The sequence below is a fragment of the Hydra vulgaris genome, chromosome 08, assembly GCF_038396675.1.
Source record: "Hydra vulgaris chromosome 08, alternate assembly HydraT2T_AEP".
NCBI classification, from domain to species: Eukaryota; Metazoa; Cnidaria; class Hydrozoa; order Anthoathecata; family Hydridae; genus Hydra; species Hydra vulgaris.
Window position 1 is genome coordinate 47,648,015 of NC_088927.1, and position 17,875 is coordinate 47,665,889.

Consider the following 17,875-nt stretch of genomic DNA (forward strand, 5'->3'; position numbering starts at 1 on the left):
TACAGAAATTGACTAAAAAATTTAATAAGTATTGGAATGCCAAAGTTAAGTTTATGCAAATGTATACTTTAATTAACTTTAATTTAATTAATATTATATTTTATTGTTGTTTTTAATGAAATTAAGGCTTATAGAAGAAGCAAGTTAAATCTTGATACTTTGATATTTTTTTTTAAACCTGTTTAATTATGAACCCTTTTTTATTATGTAAATTTAAAATGAAAATAAATAAGCTATAAAATAGTTTAATCATGTCATTTATTAAAATATTAAAAAAAAAAAAGTTTCATTAAAAAATTTATCAAAATGCTATTGTTTCAATTCTTTGAACAATTTATTTGTAAAAAAATATTTTGAAACTGTTACACCAGTCAATCATTAACTATAAAGTATCTATTAAAGATATCAAGTAGCAAACAGTTGTTATTCACTGTGTTAGTTTGTTTGATATTTCATATGCTAATATTGCATTTTAGTGACATGCAATATAAGTATAATAGTATAATAAAATTCATAAATTTATTTTGATAATTTTTTTTAGATGACTTCTTTAATAATGTTGTTATTGATTTTTGTTTCCATATCATTGGTATATTGTGAAAATAATACAGCTTTAACCTCTCAAAACACAACTTTAGGTACACCAACATTGAATAAAACCACTATTCAAGGTAAATTTAATTACATATTTCTTATAAAATAGTTCAGTTTTTAAATTTACAGATAATTTTTTGTGTTTTATAATTCTAATACATTTAATAATTTTAATATCTGTTGACTTCATGTAGAAACTACAATAACCAACTATAAGAAAACTTAAATATGAAGTAATTTAGTGTGTGTGTGTGTGTGTATATATATATATATATATATATATATATATATATATATATAAAATATATATATACAAATTTATATATATATATATATATATATATATATATATATATATATATATATATATATATATAAATTTGTTGAAAATCACTTCACAAAAATTTTTTTCATTTTATACTGTGTTTTATCAATTAAGACTCATCAGAATATATATATATATATATATGTATATGTATATATGTATATATATATATATATATATATATATATATATATATATATATATGTATATATATATGTATATATATATATACATATATATATATATATATATATATATATATATATATATATATATATATATATATATATATATATATATATATATATATATATATATATGTATAGCAAGCTGTTAGTGATAATGCTTGATTTGACATGTTATGGGAATCACCTTTTTTTTTTTAGTTTTGTGCATGTCTCTAAAGATTTTAATTTGTTATCCTGTTTATACTGAATATAATAAGTTGACCTACTTATTAACTCTGCAAGCTTTTTTATTTATAAAAATAAATCTGTCAAATTAAGAAAAGCAGTTAAATGATGTTTTATTCATTTTGTTAACATAATTAATTTGTCAATATAACGAATATATTAAACACGTTTTGAATTATTTAATTAGAAAAAAAAATACATATCTAAAATAGGTTGTTTGGGTATATAAAATCGTTAAAAGTTTATATAAAAAAATTAAAAAAAAAATTTTAATGCATATTTAAAATAAAATTAAAAAAAAAAACTTTTGACTCAAATGTTTTTGACAGTAGTTTGACAAATGAGTTTTTTTAATTTTAAAAATGTTGCATAACAAATTTTTTTAAATCGCTTTCTGTTATTTCAAATTTTGAATGTTTAAAAGAAAAAGTAAAGTTCAATAAAAAATCAATTAAATTTTCTAAAATTTCTACCAACCATCATACTTTCTTCAAACTTTTTTGGCTTAAGTACATTTCAAAAAGAAAACAAACGCACAAAATTTTGGCTTGAAATGTAGAACTGTTCCAATACCCCTGTATGAAAAATGTTTATTTGCATTTGATATTTTTAGTTAGTTATAATCTACTGCAATAAATCTAACTGGAAAAAATAGCAAAAAGATATCAAACTATAATTTCAAAGGTAAAGCAAAGAAGAAACTAGTCCTGTATATATAGGTGTAAGTATTAATCATCTTAAAAAATGATATGATATCTTAACAAATAATATTATTATTGATATCTTAACAAATTATATTATGATCAAGTTTTGCATAACATAGCAAATGGCTGTGTTTTTAAACCGTGAAAAGGAAGAAGAAGAAAAAAAGGAATAATGAAGAAGAAGAAAAATTAAATTTTTTTTAAAATAGAAGAATAAACAAACAACAATAATAATCAAAGTAAAAACTATACCAAGCAATTTAAATAAATAAAATAACTGAAGAGAAAAAGAATGGGGAAAAAAAAATACTGGAAACAAAATACAGTTAAAAGGTATAAGAAGAAGCTTAAAAATGGAAAGAATAATAAAAAAGTAAACTTACAAAAATATCAAATAAATATTTTTCAACAAACTTTAGAGAAAAAAAGAACAAAAAAAATTTTTTTAAACTAAATTCTTTATATTATTTTCGTACATTGTTTATATTGTCATGTATTTCTGTTTGAATTGTCCTGTACATTTTTAGGTTGTTTATTTTACTGTGTTTTTTTGTGCGCTGTTTGCTTTGTTTGCTGTTATTGTTTTTAGACATTCTTTTGAATTGTTCATTAGACATTGTTGTGCATTGCTTAAATTGTCATGTTTTTATTTTGTGCAATTTTTTTTTTCTCAGTTTAATGTTGGTAAGACATTTTTAAAGTTGTATATATTTTTAAAACTGCATATCTAATATATAATGTATATCTAAACTAAATATATAATGTATATCTAAACTGTATATCTAATATAATACTTCATATATAATGTATATATACATTTGTATGTGATTGTATGTTGGTGTGTTTTATATAAAAAAAACAGCTTAGCACATTAAAAACAGCTTAGCACATAAGCTTGTCATGACTTTGATGTCATAAAATTTATCTTTATTTTTTTTTTATTTAAGGACATTAACTTTTTTAACTACTGCAATAAAATAAATTACCACAAAGCAAGTTTATTTTATGTATTAAGGAAAACAAATCTTAAAGTATTATTTTCTAAATGTACATATTGTGGTATTCTAAATGTACATATTATAAACAAACAAAAAATATTACTTGTTGCAAAGAAAACTCAATTTAGTTCTAACTCAAACTAGTTAGAAAAAACCAGCGCCTTTTTCATGTGACAAACAAAGATTTAAGTTTTTAAGTACCATTTATTAAAAAATATATACCGTTGTGCTTTTACTTGCTTAAGGCAAAAAAGGTAAACATATGCTATATGAATACTTTTGATGCAGTGTTATAAGTTTACAACAGTACATGTTTACAAGAAATTAAATTTTTTGTAAAAAAATAGAAAAGAAGGAAGAAAAACTGAGAAAGAAATCTAATTTTTTTAAATTTAAATAACATTTTTATATCTAAATCGTAAGGAAATTTCTGTTTTCACTTTTTTGATATTGCACAATCTGTTAATTATATAAAGCTGATGTAACTGTTATAAAATATCATTTTTCTAAACTATTATTTTTACAAAATAAAACTTATAGAAGACATTGCAGGAGTTATATTGCTTCAAGCATAAATTCAAGCAAAAAAATTGATAATAGAGTTATAAAAGTCATAAAAGAAGTTTTTTCTTTATTATAAAAAATAAACTCTTTATAAGATGTTGTTTAAAGTTTGTAATTTTTTTGATAAAATCAATCATTATAACAAAACAAACAAGCAAAAAATTAAAATATCAAAAATGGCGCTATTATAAAATGAAATTTAACATGTACTATTTTTTAGTGTAACAATACTAAATTTTCTTTTTTATTTAGGTCTTTTTTTTTTTTTTTTTTTTCATTTTATATTATTTTATGTTGAGTTTGTTTTCAGTTTTGATTTTTTATAGTATTACTTCTTTTTTATGTTAAATATATTTTTTCTTATTTTTAATCTTTTTTGTTATTGTTATTTTTACTATAATTATCATTAATATTATTATTTTTAATTTTATTATTTTTACTATTTTATTGTTTTTTATTTAAATAATTGAAAAACTGACCGAGCTAATATTTAAAAATTGGCCAATGTTTAAATTTGACTTTTGTATAATTTACAAAAAAAGTTGAATTAAAGAACAACATTTTGGCTTTTTCTGTTACACATCCTGTTTGTATTTTTTTAGCATTTTGTGTTACACATTCTCTTTGTGTTTTTTAACATATTGTGTTAAAAAACACAAACAGAATGAATACAAAATGCTAAAAAAACACAAAAACTTCTATTTACTACCATTACTTGCAATTTGTCATTACTTACCATAAAACATATAAGTTTACTTTTTAAAAACTAGTTAGTGGAAAATAAAGAATGCATGCTTGCACAGATGTGATGCTTGCCTGGGTAAAAAACCGCTCAACATATACTTGTATGATATTTTCAGAAATTTAAAAGATAATTTTGAGATTAAAAAAAAACTCTTCAGTTTTTCTAAATGGTTGTTTTCATATTTTTGTAATTCGTTGTTTTATTAAGAAAAACGGTTTTCATAAAACAACATATTTTGAAAATGTTTGATAATGCCCCCTAAATGTGTTCTATATAATAAACAAATACTAAATTTAAAAAATTTTTAAATAAAAAATTTTTTTAGGGGTTGCTTAAGACCCTTAAACATCAAATTCTGCGTCTTTTTTTTTTTTTTTTTTAATTACCATTTTTATTGTGAATTTAAGATTCTTATGATCTTAAAACTGTTTAATTTAGCAATCATAAACATTTTTAGATTTTAATGATAATTTTATAACTTAAAGATCCTTTTGTATGTATGTTTTTTTTTTTTTTTTATTTACTTTGTGGACATTAGAAAACATTAAAGTTTTCAATTATTTATTTAAGAGATTATTGCTTGTCAGAGTCTTGTTTTCCAGCTTGCTGGAAAGCAGCATCTGTTATCCCTATCTTCAAAAATTCTGGAGAGCGATCTGATTTGTCTAACTACCATTCCATAAGTCTTCTTCCTATCATAAACAAGAATTTTTGAATCTTTAATTAACAAACACTTAATCTCTAATCCTGAATCTAATAACTTACTTTCTGACCATCAATATGGGTTTTGATCTTCTCGTTCTACAGCTGATTCGCTAACAGTAATAACCGATAGGTTTTATTGTGCATTAGACAAAGGTGGAGAGCCTTTGGTAAAGTTTGGCATGCTGGTCTTCTCCATAAGTTTTCTTCTTATGGTGTATCTGGCAACATCTTTAAGATTATTAAGTCCTTCCTTTCCAATCGTAGTATAAAAGTTGTCCTCGATAGACAGCACTCTTCTTCTTATTCTGTAACTTCGGGGGTTCCTCAAGGTTCTATCCTTGGCCCTATACTCTTTTTAATTTACATTAACGATCTTCTAGATATTTTCACATCTAAGGTAGCGTTATTTGCTGATGATACTACCGTTTTTTTTTTGTCGTGGTAAGAAGCCAACACTCTCTGATTGCTTGGAGAGGGCATTTGAGCTTGAAAAGGATCTCACTTCTGTTACAGCATAAGGCTCACAGTGGCTGGTGAACTTCAATACAGATAAAACTCAATTTTTTCAGCCAATCTTTATCACAATAATTTAGATCTTCCTATATATATGAACGGTGATGTATTTGATGAATCATCTACTCTTCATCTTCTAGGATTAACTCTTACTTCTGATCATTCTTAGAAACCATATATATAATCTGTTGCAAAATTAGCATTTGCTAAGGTTGCATCTCTTTATCGAGCTTGACACTTTCTTACTCCAGATTCTATTCTCTATCTCTATAAATCTCAAATCCGGCCTTGTATGGAATACTGTTGCCATATCTGTGGCGGATCTTCTAATGATGCCCTTTCTCTTTTAGACAAGGTGCAAAAACGTATTGTAAATATAGTTGAACCTGCTCTTGCAGCCAACCTCCAACCATTATCACATTGTCATAATGTTGCTTTTCTTTCTTTTTTTCTACAAATACTATAATGAGCACTGCTCTAAAGAGCTAGCGTCTCTTGTGCCATCTACTATAATTCATTCTCATGTTACTCGTCATTCATTCAAAGTCTTATCCTTTTTCTGTGACTGTTCCTAAGTGCTCCAAAAACTCTTATTTGTCTAGTTTTTTTCCTCGAACATCAGCTCTTTGGTATTCGCTTCCTTCATCTTGCTTTCCTGATTCATATAATTTGCAATCCTTTAAGTTGTCTGTCAATCGTCAGCTTGCTCCACAATTTTCATCTTTTCTCTTCCAATAACTTCCAACTTTAATTAGTGGTTGCTTGCAGCCTTGCTGGAAGCAAAGGTGTTTTAAAAAAAAACTTTGAAACTTTGATCCTTTCTAAAGTCTGTTAAGCGAAATGTTTTTGAATAGTATGTTATTTTTATTTATATATTTTTTATGTGGTCAGGCAAAGCCACTGATGTCGAAGTGGTTTCTGGTGTTGTTCTTGTGACCAAACTATCAAATTAAACTATTGTTTATTGATGAAAATTAAAAATGGATTTTATAAATAAAATTATTTTAAAAACTATTAAATATGCATTACTAGCAACTTTTTAAAACAGATTTAGATAAGTTAAAAAAAAACAGTATAAATGAATAAAGATATAATTTATAACAAATTATAATTTAAATATAATAGAAACTTTAATTCAAAAAACCTTTAAAGTTCTGTTTTTAGTTATAAGAAATCATGTGTTTAAATCTTTTTTTAAATTTTAAAATGTTTTAACTAATAAAAAGTGTAAATATATATCATGTAACTTAATATATAGATGTAAAAAATTCCCATTAACCAATCACGTCATTGATTATTGCTTTAAAAGGGCTAGTAAAAAATGGCAATCTAAAGTGTGATATAAAACATAAAATTAAGTTCTAATGCTTTCAAGTAAACAAAAATAACTCTTGTAAACAAAATCAACTGTTGTAAAATTTTTAAAATGCAAACACGAAAGAATAAAGTTCTGAATTCTTAAAGAAAAGGTGGAAGGCCAAAGGAATAAAGGCCAAGGCCAAACTTTTCAAAAGCAAACAGGGCCAAGACCTTAAGGCAAGGCCAACTACTAACAACTCTGGTATAAGGTGGCCATAAAAATAACCTTTTTTTTAAATATCTGCTTTCACCCTCTAAATTTGTTTTATATAATAAAACAATACTGGAATTAAAAATTTTTCTGAAAACTTTTTCTTTAGGGGTAGCTCCTTAAACATCAGAGGGGTCCCTTTAAATATCAAAAAAAGAAGTTCTTTATAAAAAGATGATTATTTTTGAAATTTTTATATAGTTTTGGTCGCTTTTTTTTTAGACCTAATATACTTTAATATATGATAGTATAATAATATACTTTCAAAAAACTTTTTTTTTGATAATTATAGCGATCTGTCTTTTGTTTATGGGACCTTGAGCTACCCACTGAAAATTTTATTTTTTTATTTTTTATAACACATTTTATTATATAGAACACATAGAGGGTAAAAGCAGATGTTAAAAAAAAAATGTTGTTTTAATGGTCACCTTAAGTGACACCGTACTCTCCAAACAAATGGAACTGAATGTAATTAGCTGAGAATAGTGTAAACTATCAAAAGCTATAAAAAAATGTTTCTCAAAATTTTCTCAAAGTTTCTCAAATTTTATTTGCTAAAAATTATAGTGTAAATCTATGCAAATGCTGACAGCCAGCACAAAAAGCCTTTAGGTAGGCAACTTTTTTAGCCTGCTTAGTTTGTTTTCGTTAGGCTTTTCACCCTTCATGAAATCGTTTATCCCTGCCAAATCTTATATATACATTAGGGGTGTAAAAGAGAAAAAAAATTTCAAAATGCCAATACACAAGAAGCTAAAGTTCAAATGTAAAAAGAAAACAAACTACAATTACAGTTTACAATATGATTACAAAATAAATATCCAAAAATATTGACATTTACCTTGTGCTCAAGCAGCAAAATACCCTAAAAAATACCTTGTGCTCAAGCAGCAAAATACCCTAAAAAATTTTTTCAAATGTGATCATAATGGTCAAGATTTTTTTTTTAATTTTTGTGTATTTTCATCTGGTTTTTTTCATAATTGTTGTTTAAAATAAAAAAAGATTTCGCAAAATTTATGCAAAAAAAGTAATAACTTTTTTATTTAATATAATATAATATATTATTAATATTATTATAAAATATATTCTAATATAATACTATATTATTATAATATATAATTAATATAATTATGAAATATATTCTAATATATTATTAATATATTCTGCAGGTTTTAATTGCTCACCTAATCCAGATACTTTTTTTGAAAAATAAATAATGAAAAAAGAATCAGTAAAAATAGATCTTCATACATTGCTATTCTCTATTCATTAGTAAATGTGTGCGGTGAAACTCCTGCCTATTATATCATAATGAAATAGACAAACTATAAACTTTTTATATGGCATTTAGTGGATATGTCTTAAATATTCTATTTTTTTTAGCTTCAACATCATTGGTCAGCAACAATACTCTTGTTTTGGTTCCTACTTCGTCTTCAGTTATCAAAGCTTCACTAAATACTTCATCAGCTTTGGCTCCAAACGCAGAAACTACAAGTTCATCAAAAAAAAATGCAATAGGTTACTTAAGATCAAGTTTTCGTTTTAATTTGTATTCATTTTATAATATTTAGTTTTTGTTTAAATACTTTAGGTACAAAATATAGTTTTAATCAGCTGTTTATTGTTCAATCAAGTTAAAAGTTTACAAAATATTTATTTCTATGTTGTTCTATTTGGGTCCAAACTATTTTTTATGCTTACTATAAATAATAAAAATGTTGAATAATTGTTTCTTTTGTTTCTTTCATTTAAAAACTATTCTATTCGGTTTTTTTATCATTAAAGATAGTTTTTGAAATATTTATATTTCCTTAGGACTTGTTGCTATCCAACACATTAAATTACATCTGCAATAGACCTTCAAATAGTTATTAAAAGCGCTATTGAAAAACTAGACTTTAAAGTAAAACATTAAATTACTTCTGCAATAGATTGATTCTTAATATTCAATTTGAAAAAATTGCTTGTTTTTTTCTTTTTTTTTCCTAACTTGGCAAATTCAAAGATTGTTTGTAATTTAACTTCTGCTAAATCAATTATTTTTTTTGTAAAAATAGTTTCTTTACTTTGAATTAGACATAATGATTAAGTTATAATGAGCAGCCCTCAGAAATAAATTCAATGTTTTTTTTAGGTGTATAATTTTTTGCCCAACTCAAAATTTGTTTGAGTTGTCGAGACAACAAATCAGTAACCTCGTTTCTATGTTTAATGGCAAAACTTATTTGTCAAAATTTTTTTTGCCAACTTTTAAAGGAATTCCGAGGTACCAAGACAACTTGTTTTTTTAAACTTTATGATAAATGCATGGCAATAAAACTAAAATTGATGTTTAGTCGAAGCTCGCCTTTTTTTTTTTTTAATTATTACTCTTCTTAAGGCTGAGAGGGCCACTACAGTCAAGGAGGCTACTTTTTGTGGTTACAACCCTCTCTCAACTCTATAACTCTGAAACACGAACCTTGACAAGCAAGGCTGCTGCGTGGAGAAACAAGTTGAGCGCGGTACTACCAGGGGTGTGGTGGGGATTGAACTCGGAACTTCTCGCTTATGAGGCGAGCGCTCTACCTCCACACCACTACCGCATTTTAGATTCTTGTAGTCTTAATAATATACACTGCAATCTGCAGACTTGATGCAATCTCAGGCCTTGTTACGAGATTTCGCTGCGTAACGAAAACTCATAACAATTAAAAATCATACAAACAGTTTTTTTTTCTCACTATAACAAAAGTTACTAATAAAATCCAAGTTCCGATTTGAAAAATCAATTTTATTATTTTTTTCAAAAATGAACTAAATTTTATTTAAAAAAAAATATTTTTTTCATAAAACGTAAAATAATATTTGTTTATTTTCTAATAATTTTACAGTTGATTTTTGGTTATTTTATTAACTGTTAATAAATTTTTTCTAATTTATTTTGTGAACTCTTTTTAATAATGTTTTTAAACAATAAATAGTTTTTTTTAATTATTTTTATCAGTTACCGAAAACATATTCGTGATCGTAATTTATTTTCATAAATTAAACGAACGTCATCAAAACTTTACGCTATTGAATTAACAATAAACAAAATATCTTATTAATAAAATATTTACATCAAAATAAATCGTGTATTTTTTAAAACTATTATGACAATAATTTTTATATTTAAAAGGAATTTATATATTTAATTCCTTATGATAAAACTTAAAACACTTTATTTTTTTTAACTAATTTTTAACAACAACAAAAAAATTATTAAACAAACTGTTTCTTTAAGAAAAAATCTATTAGTTTATAATTGCAGTTAAATACTTTTACTTATGACTTTATTTCTTCTGAATAAACGTCACGTTAATGACACCAAAAGATAATTTAAATATTCTAAAAGATAAAAGTTTTTGCGTAGCGCAAAACTACTGAACGCGTAGGCAAATCGCCTTTTCGCAGGCAAAATGCGAGCTTTGTAACGCTTCTTAACAAGGCCTGCAATCTGCAGACTTGTTGCAATCTGCAGGCTTGATAATTTCATGTGCGTTTAATTCATAACAATTACAGTATATAATTTCATTGTGGATTTTTTTCTTCAAGATTTTGAGTTTTCTTTTTTTTTGCCACAATCAGCAAATCATGTTTATTTGTATAACTAAATTTCAAAATATTTTTGTAATACAATTAAAAATAAAACAATGTTTGGTTTTCAAATCATAGCCACCTCTAAATATGCTTTATATCATACCAAAGTCTAAATATTCAAATAGTTCATCTTTTTTAGTTTTTAACAATTATAAATTAAATCCTTACTAGATTTTAATATTAACAAGTTAGTATACTTACACATCTTAATAAAATATATATTATTTGTCCTTGTAAGAATATATTTTATCAAATTTATTTTGTAAAATTTGTATTACTTATTACATCTTTGTGAAGTTTTTAAAGTGACAAAATTGCAATAGTTATGGGTGAATATAGAAAAAAGGTTATTAATGTACAATTCCTACAATGATAAAAATTTTTTGAATTTTTCCTAATTGCGGGGGTTGTAATAAGAATAAAAAATAAAGCACTAGTCGAAGTTAGAAGAAGTTTTTTATGTTCATAACATAAATTCTAATGCCTTCTATAAATCTAGTTGAATGTTGTTTTTTAAAATTCATTTTCATGTAATAACGATTTTCATTCAATTCATGCATTTTTATTCCAAATAATAATGTTCAAACTTCAAGAACAAAACCTAAGATTTTGTATCAGTTGTTAAAATTTTTTTTTTTTTTGTAAAATAATTCTGTTTGCCAGTTCTGGCGTCGCTATAAGCTTGGTGCCCTGTTCAGTTTGCCCCTGTACCCCTTCTCTTTTTCTCTCTCTTTTGAAGGCCCTGTTTCTGCTCTTTGTATTTATGAATTAAACTTTTTTAAACTACTGTAATTTACTTAATTACTTAAAACCATTTAAACTCAAAACAATGCAGAAGGGGTATTAAATAAAATGTTATTACCCTTTAAGTGTAACCTTTATTTTTTAGACATACATCCAAATGCGCAAGGTTATTTCGAGAGAGTTATTTCTTTTTCTAATGGAAATTCGATATTAAAACAGTATAAACAAATCATTAAAACCACAGTATTTGTGAGAAAACTAAAAATAGAATAGAATAGAAATACTTAAAAATATGTTTTTTTACATTAGTCTTTTATTGAATGTTAGAAATGATAACAAAGTGCTGCAAGAAATCCTACATCACAAAGGGTGCACTCATAATTAAAATCTTTTCTTTTTCCCTTTTTACTGCATACAACACACCTCCAATGAGGTGCAGTTCTTGATTCTGTTCTTGGTTTATACGATGGGAAATGGCGATGCACTTTGGATTACCATCAAGACTTGGTCTCCCACTCTGTTTAGATGTTACTATGTCATAAAAAGAAAATTAAGCACTAACAATTTCCATTCTGAACTCTAAAGGCTTTCGGTTTACCTCCTAACATTTTATGAATAACTTGTGCATTAAATATGGTAAGATTAATGAGATTAATGAGATGGAAATAAAACTTCTTATACCACTTTTTCACCCTTTTACGTTCACACTCGTAGGAGGTGGTCATTTGATCACTAAGATCAATGCCACCCATGTTGCTGTTGTAAATATGGACAACAGTTAATACTTCTTTACGTAAGACTATTTCTGTGGTATCAGGTATGCATATATCTTGCTCAACTGATGTTTAACAATATATAACATTTCTTCATCTGTCTTTGATTCGATTAAAAATTCTATTTCACTGCATGATAAGGATACTTTTAACAAAGAAAGATCTGAGTCTTCTTCCAGAAAAAAATTTACAACATCTTGGATAGAAATTGATCATCATTTATTAGCCATATTTTTTATTTCTATAAATCCAAGTTGTGTTTATTAGTTTAATAGGACATTTGAGAATAGGAAAATTGAGATTTAAAGGGTGTATGACTAATTTTAAGGGTTACAACCCCTCTAAGTAATAATTTGCACCCTCGGTGCAAATTATTACTTAAAAAAACTATTACTTAGTTAAACCCCAAATAAGCCTTGATGCAAATTATTATGGCTACACACATAAAAAGGCCCTCCGTATTACGGCATTTTGTCCTAAAAGGTTAAATTTAAAAATAATTTATAAAAATCAATAAAATTTATTTCTATTCTTGACAATTGACAAAATCTTTTTTTGTCTGAATCAATATGAAAAAAAGTTATTTGGTATGGTTCTGCAAAAAATATTTACATTTTGTTTTCTACAGCCAGAAAGTTATACATCGAATTTTTAAATATTTAAAAGTAAAAATCCCAGAAACTATTTTTTACTAGCATTATTGTTATGATCAGCAAAGATTTATTTAGATTTTCAAAATTTTACTGAAAAGTTTCTTATAAAGCGGTTGATATGCACTTGTGATACAAAAATCTATTTTTTGCATAGATATTTGTATCACAAGTAATAACAGTGGTATAAATGTGTGTTTAGATCACATTAGACATGTTATCTAAACACACATTTATACCACTGTTATTAAGCTAGTGAAAAGTAAAGTTAATATACTCTATTGTTGGATGGAAATTTTTTGTAATGTTTTGTTTGAAAAACTTTGTATCAAAACAGTTATCAATTTTTTTTATTTCTGATTATTTCAATTGAAAAAGTTTTTAGAGTAAAGCAATTTAGAATTATCTTGAATATTTTTTTTTTAATTTATTCTATTTTTAAATAATGTGTATACCCAACTGCATTTGTGTATACATTAAAAATGTAAAACATTTTAATGTTATTTTATGTTTTCACAAATTTTATTTTTTGTATTCACAAATGCATGTTTTTACTCCTTTAAAAATGAAGTCAAATATTTGTTTATAAATAAAAAATGGTTTTCTTTCTACTTAATTATAATTAGGTTTTGTTATAGAGATTTTTAGATATTTTTGTATTTAAAAGTTACAATTTGTTTTTAGTTGTTGTTTGTGGAAATAACACTTGTTCAATGTATGAGGAATGCAACGCTACATCCAACAAATGCTATTGTCCTTCTTCTGCAAGTCTTCATAAAGATGAGCCAGTTTGTGGTTCTGATGGGCATGTGTACAAAAATTATGGTGAATTAAAAATGAAAGCATGCAAACACAAAAGCAATGTCACTAAAGCTGATAAAGATTACTGCAAAAGTATGCAATTTTCAAAGATCTGCTTTTTTCATGTTTGTTATATCCTTGACTTTTCAAAAATAATAAAATATGCTGGTTCATATTTTGTTATTAATTGTACCATGAGATTACCACAAGTTTGCTGGGTCTTATCACAAAACACAAGGAAAATGTCTCAAAACATTTTCCCTGTGTTTTGTGATAATATGAACCAACAATCTTGTAATTGATGCTGTGATGTAAACAAGAGAGCATATAGAGGCCCCAATATATTAGTTCACTTTCTTCTTTCTAGTTATTGACTAACAAAAAAAAGTCCTTAACTTTGGAAATAGGCTTTAAATTGTGAGTCCATTGGCAAATTGCTTCTTTTGCCTCCCTCCTTTCCTATAGGCCCTGTATATTTGTGTGTGTGTGTGTGTGTGTGTGTGTGTGTGTGTGTGTGTGTGTGTGTGTGTGTGTGTGTGTGTGTGTGTGTGTGTGTGTGTGTGTGTGTGTGTGTGTGTGTGTGTGTGTGTGTGTGTGTGTGTGTGTGTGGTTATCAAGTTTTTGTTCCAAGAATTTTAAAAATGTATTAGTCAATTTAGTTGACACCTAAATTATTTCAAACTCTATTATTAACATAATATTGTATTATTCAATAAGTATAAAAAAATAAAATAAAAAGATAATTGATACTAAACAATAATTCATTTAGTAGAATTTAAAATGTCTTATAAAATGAAATAAAAAATCCTAATATGCCCTGGAATTTAACTAAAATTTTGTGTTCACCATAAGAAAGGTTCCATCAAGATACCAGGTGATCTAGCAAATGCGTAACAATTTGTAAATAATTTATTTTTAAACAAAAAAAATGAATGTTTTTACTGCAAACTATCACAAATGTATTTAATATGACTTCCATCAGCTTTATAGACTAGTTGAAATCAACCAATCTGAAATGACTGGCAGGCATTTATGTCAATAGCTGGAAGCTGGAATAATCTTCCATGCTCTTGATACTGTTATGATGTGTCTTACATGTTTCCTTCTCAACAGCTGTCCACATAAAATAGTCCAAAAGGTTCAAGTCTGGACTTAAAGGACATTGACTTATTCCATAGTTGTCCCATTTTATTTTACTGTTAAAATTTTTAGAGGTATGAGCAGTAGAAAGTGACGGGGGCTATGGCTGAGGCCAGGTTTGATAACACATAGCCGCGACCGAGGATGAGCTTATGATCAGTGCTGCATTAATATTGATAGATCCTATAAAAATGTTATTTTTAATTAAAATTTATGATATGATTTATAATTAAAAACAATACTTTTATAGGATCTATCAATATAAATGCAACCCCAGTCATAAATCCGGCCGGGGCTGCATTAAAATTGATAGATCCTATAAAATATTGTATTTAAATTAAATTTATATCATAAATTTTAATTAAAAATAACATTTTTATAGGAACTATCAATATTAATGCAGCCCTGATCATAAACCTGGCCCTGGTCATGGCTATGTGTTATCAAACCTAGCCCTGGCCCTGACCCCGGTCGCTTACTAATGAGCAGGTGCACTATTCTGCTGAAATGCATAATTACCATCTGGGTATGTTTTCTTTATCCAGGAAACAATTTTTGTCTGTGGAAGCCTTAAATATACTGTTTCTATTTTTTGATTTTTCATAACAAACTCTAGTGGGCACCTCTTTCCATCACTTTTAATGACACCCAGGATCATCACAGATGTTTTATTTTAAAGACAGGTTTGGTGTGGTCTGGAACATTTTCAACTTTATTAGTGCTCAGATATTTCGTATATATCAATGCTCAGTATTTCATCAATTTCCATGATTCAAAGTTGACAAAGTAGTTTTAATTATTTTTCTTCAGACAAAAAGGATGACAAATCATCTATGTGGATTTTTGCCAATTTAGAAAAATATGATTTTAGTCAATTTAGAAATTAAAAAGAACTTAGAAAAAAACGATATTGGTTTTTGATTTCTGGTTATAAAGTGTTTTGTCGCCACAGTCCTTTAGGTTAATGTCTTTCACTACCCTTTTAGAATCAAACCTTCGATTTCTTGGCCAGAAAGTGGATAGATAGAATTGGGATCGAATCAGACTCTCTTTTTCTTTTTTTTCTTTTTTTGCTCTTTTTGTTTGTACTGGATAAAACGTCTTACAACATTTTCAGATTTGTGTAAAATGTTTTTTTATACGCAAAATAAAAGTTCTCGAGCACTTAATACTAAAATTATTTCGGTTAATCTTACTCAACTGAAGCAAAGTCAATATCTATCATCTATTTGATTCCTGTGTCTCCGTTTTTTATGAATATTCAAAATTTTTGCATTATTTGTTTTACATGTATCTATGGCTCTAAAAAGCTTTGCAGATATCAAAATGTAGTTGCTGGGACCTTAAAAAATTGGCGTTATGCAGTTGCTTGGTCACCTGGTATGTAGACACTGTGACACTGCTAAAAACTATTTCTAAAAAAATACTAAAGAAATGTTCAACTTTACAAAAAAACTTAGATCGCTGAATAAAGAATGTTCGCTGTTACAGCTCGCAAAAAACTATTTCAAAAAGACTGAAAAAATGTCCCACTTTGCTTTACGGAAAAACTTTGATCAAAAAAGACGATCAAATAGACGAAATAAAACTTTTTTTTTTTTTTAATTGATTTTAAAAAAATTAACAACTTATTACAAGACATTTGATTATTTTACTCAATCTAAAAGTCTGCAAAGAAAACAATTTAATAACAATGTATTTGCATTGCTGTGCGTTTTAAAAAAGATTTAGTGTTTGCTTTTAAAACCAGACTAAGCAGTAATATGAATAATATAAAGTTTATCGAGTTGTAACAAGTTGATCAGTTACTTAAATTAAAAAAAATCTTTTTTTTTTTTATTAGTTACTATTACTAACCTGCACTAATTTTATGTAATGTCGATGTAAATAGTTTAGTTGTATCGTTAATTAAACTATAAAATATATAAAGAGTCAGGCATATTTTAAGATCATCTTTTAAAATTGATATATATTTTTTCAACGGCTTTTTTTTTTTTTTTAGGTCGGCATAAAAAATCTTCTAATAAGAAAACCATCACCATAATTGTAATCATCAGTTTACTTCTGATCTTAGTTTTGGTCATTGTTGTTATCCTCTTCCTGAAAAAAAGAAGGGAAGCATTGAGCATATCTGAACCTAAAAAAGATAAATCAAAAGATGCGCTTTTGTAGACAAACTGATAACTTTTAATATTGTTTTTTGCAGTATGCTGCACAGTTTTTCCGAAACGTCTTTTGTATATAGTTTTATCCTTAGCGCTGGACGATTCGTCTTATCTTTTAATTATCTTCCTTATCTCGGACATTATTTTTAGCTAAAGATTTTAAAATTTTTGGACTGCATTATTTTTTCTCTTTGTTGTTTTTAAGTTGCATTGCAAATGCTTTAGGATCAATAGATTTTTAACAATTGAAATGTTTTGCATTACTAGCTGCAAAAAATTTTGTTTTTAAAATAGGTATTTTGTGAGTTGCCATTTTACTTAGCAATTATTTTTTCATTTTAAAGTTAAACATAATTCGCATAATTTCATTGAATAATTATAGCAGGTTACATTACTGATTTAAAATCGTTATTTGGTATGCGTTGTTGAGTATTTAAAAATATCTCAGTGTAATATTTAATAATCAAATGCATCATATATAAAATATATTGTGAAATATACTTTTAATTAGTAAATGTAATTTTAATTAATATTTAAAGAGAAAAAACACTGTCTAATTAAAGTTTCAAAATTTTATATTATTGCGTCGTACGGTGGGCGTCCTTAGGGGTCGTCCATAGAATACGCACGCTTTTTCCTCGTCCCCTCCCCGCATTTTTTAATACGTTTTTTGAGTACCCTCCGCCTCCCTAAAAATACCTACGCTTTTGACCTATTTATCTAACATTTTATGATATTTTTTTTAATTTAGTGTCTCCTTTCTTTTATAATTGAGCACTGCCCTCCCATCTCATATACGCTATTTGCAGACCCCCTCTTCCCCTCCGAGCGTACGTACTTT

At 26.2% G+C, this 17,875-nt stretch overlaps 1 protein-coding gene across 1 annotated transcript; it reads left to right on the forward strand.

The window, feature by feature from the left end:
• The first annotated feature begins 454 nt into the window (after positions 1–454).
• On the forward strand, positions 455–17,549 carry LOC101234971 (uncharacterized). Its single transcript, XM_065803836.1, has 4 exons — positions 455–671; positions 8,521–8,658; positions 13,613–13,822; positions 16,872–17,549. Exons 1-4 carry the CDS (start codon positions 542–544, stop codon positions 17,039–17,041), a joined length of 648 nt encoding a protein of 215 aa, XP_065659908.1. The 5' UTR covers positions 455–541; the 3' UTR covers positions 17,042–17,549.
• The last annotated feature ends 326 nt before the right edge of the window (positions 17,550–17,875 follow it).

Coding starts and splice junctions, on each gene's coding strand:
- LOC101234971 (XM_065803836.1), top strand. CDS start 542: ATGACTTCTTTAATAATGTTGTTATTGATTTTTGTTTCCATATCATTG. Junction 8,659..13,612: donor ATCAAAAAAAAATGCAATAG/GTTACTTAAGAT, acceptor ATTTGTTTTTAG/TTGTTGTTTGTGGAAATAAC. Junction 13,823..16,871: donor TGATAAAGATTACTGCAAAA/GTATGCAATTTT, acceptor TTTTTTTTTTAG/GTCGGCATAAAAAATCTTCT.